Source organism: Penaeus vannamei, chromosome 28, assembly GCF_042767895.1.
Source record: "Penaeus vannamei isolate JL-2024 chromosome 28, ASM4276789v1, whole genome shotgun sequence".
Taxonomy (NCBI): domain Eukaryota; kingdom Metazoa; phylum Arthropoda; class Malacostraca; order Decapoda; family Penaeidae; genus Penaeus; species Penaeus vannamei.
The window spans coordinates 10,312,170-10,314,725 of NC_091576.1; the positions used below are offsets into that span (position 1 = coordinate 10,312,170).

Genomic DNA, 2,556 nt, shown 5'->3' on the forward strand with positions numbered 1-2,556 from the left:
GAGGATGTGAGACCCAACCCCGACAAGACTGCTGCCATTGCTGACATGAAGCGACCTCGCTCAGTGCGGGATGTCCGCCGCTTCCTGGGTGCTTGTGGTTTCTTCTGTCGCCATATCCAGGGGTTTGCGGCAATGGCTAAGCCCTTGACAGCCCTTACCAAGAAAGGGGTGAAGTTTGAGTGGGGAGACGCTGCTCAGCTGGCCTTCACCGCTTAGAAGGACACTTTGGTAAGGAACCCTGTGCTTTGCCTACCAAACTTCAGTCAGCCTTTCGAGGTGCACTGCGATGCCAGCACACAGGCTTTAGGTGGGGCCCTTCTTCAGCGTGACGCAGAGGGTGTGCCTTGTGCTGTCGCCTACTGGTCCTGTACCCTGAAGGATGCTGAGACCCGATACGCCGTTATCGACCTGGAGGCGCTGGCTGTGGTGGAAGCTGTCCGAGCCTTTGACCCGTACATTTACGGTCGACAGTTTGAAGTCTGGACAGATCACCAGCCCCTGGTTGAGGTATTTTCCAGGCGCACAAAGAGCACCCGTCTGAATCGGTATGCATACGAGCTTGGGGGCTATGACTTTGTGCTCAAGTACAAGATAGGGGCCAGCAACCATGTGCCAGATCTCCTTTTGCGACCTGCAGATGATGCATCTCCATCTGCGGAGAAAGCTTGCCCACTAGAGCAAGCCCAAGAGGCACGTGAGGAGACTGCAGACCCACTGGACCTCACCAGGATGACGACTGAGCAGATGAGGGAGCACCAACTACAAGACCCGGCATGCGCGAACCTGCTTGGTCGGCTAGAGGGCCGCCTGACTGTACCTAGGGAGAGACCTCCTGTGGCACTCTCCAGTTTTGAGATGGAGGGCGTTCTGTACTACCTGCGGACTTTTCCAGACTGGGTAGTAAGGCAGGTTTACGTCCCTAACTATCTTCTGCCACAGGCCCTGCGACACGCACACTGCCCATCGACTGCGATTCATCCCGGGATCCACCGTACGTTTCAGAACCTGCAGGGTGCCTGGTACTTCCCCAATATGCACCGCCTGGCGAGGGAGTACGTGGCTAGCTGCCATGCTTGTCAGCAGCGCAAGGGAGTGGCAGGTCGTGCTCCAATGGAAGGGCATCCATTACCATAGGCTCCACTGGTGAGGGTTTCAGCCGATCTTATGGACCTGCGGGGATCAGCGACAGGGTTCCGGTATGTCCTGTCCATTGTGGACCATCACACTCGGTTTATACAGATGGTTCCACTGCGTGACAAGAGTGCCAATAGAGTGCTGCGGGGTTTTGTGGACCACTACGTGACACTCTTTGGGCCGCCTGATCATCTCCACACAGACAATGGCCTGGAGTTCTCCTCTGATGAGTGGCGCTCGCTTCTGGAGGCCTTACAGGCGTAGCACTCTTTTTCAGTGGCTTATCACCCCCAGTCCAATAGGGTGGTGGAGCGCACCAACAGGACAGTGAAGGACGCATTGGCGGTGCTGGCTAGGCAGGCTCCTTTGCAGTGGTCCACTCATCTGTTTACTGTGCGCCTCGCCCCGAACTCGGCCATCCACCGGGCCGTGGGTGACCAGCCGCTGTACTTGCTGTTAGGTCGTATGGCGCTCTTTGGGAAGGGCCTGACTAACCGCCAGACTGTGTACCCGGACCTGTCTTTGGCACGCCTTGCAGACGCTCGCCGCCTAGCTGTTGAGGTGAGCAGGAAGATGCGAGAGACCAACAAGGCCCATTATGACCAGGCTGCTCGCACCTCAGGCCCTTATGAAGAAGGCGCTCTGGTCTTGGGCAAGATCCAAGGGAACCGTGGACCTTTGGGTGATTCTTGGCTTGGTCCCTGCAGCGTGCAGAAGCGGTTAGGCCCTGTTAGTTACAATGTCCTGGACCTTCGGCCCCCATACCGTGCTGTCAGGGTCCATGCCAACCAGATGCGCCCCAATACTCCCGCCGCTGAAGTGGACTTCCTTGAGGAAGATGACCGAGTTGTGTGTGAGTGACGTGCTTTTGTGAACAAACTCTGAACAGCTGAAGTGAACTATAGTGTGCCTTTAAACTCCTGAGCTTTGTGCTGTGTTAATTAAACTTTTGTGTGTTCTTGTGATGTTTTTTTTTTTTTTTTTTTTTACTAGTCACTCTTGTATTTTGATATTTTTATGTTTTGATATTCTTTTAGTTTTACCGTTTTTATGATTTTAAATTTCTTTGTATGTATTGTTTTAGGGTACTGGCCCTTCCGGAGGTGTGGCGTTTTCCATCCCGGGGGAGGGGCTGTAGAGTTACGTATTTTTTATTACACGAACGCGCCCCAGACTCATGGATTCGCTTATGCGAACGGGCGGTCGTGTTGCCCACTTGGGGTGTTCACTTTTATTTTAATGCCTTTTCTGACGCCCTTTTGGCAAGTCCTTGCCCATTTCCTAAACGCCCTACCTCCAGAAGATTGTTGTGTAAGTTTTGGGTCTGAAAGGAATGCATTTAACCCACACTCAAACCTCTTACAAATTGGGTGCTTGGCAACCCCTGCCGTAACGCGCCGTCACAATAATAATATTATTATT

General features: G+C 53.5%; 1 protein-coding gene across 1 annotated transcript in view; it reads left to right on the top strand.

Moving 5' to 3' along the window:
* Nucleotides 1-1,164: 1,164 nt before the first annotated feature.
* Nucleotides 1,165-2,556, top strand: part of LOC113816768 (retrovirus-related Pol polyprotein from transposon 412) — a 65,119-nt gene continuing 63,727 nt past the window's right edge. The window contains exons 1-3 of the mRNA XM_070141516.1: nucleotides 1,165-1,392; nucleotides 1,429-1,987; nucleotides 2,219-2,445. Coding sequence (XP_069997617.1) covers nucleotides 1,165-1,392; nucleotides 1,429-1,987; nucleotides 2,219-2,445 — 1,014 coding nt within the window. The remainder of the gene's footprint in view (nucleotides 1,393-1,428; nucleotides 1,988-2,218; nucleotides 2,446-2,556) is intronic.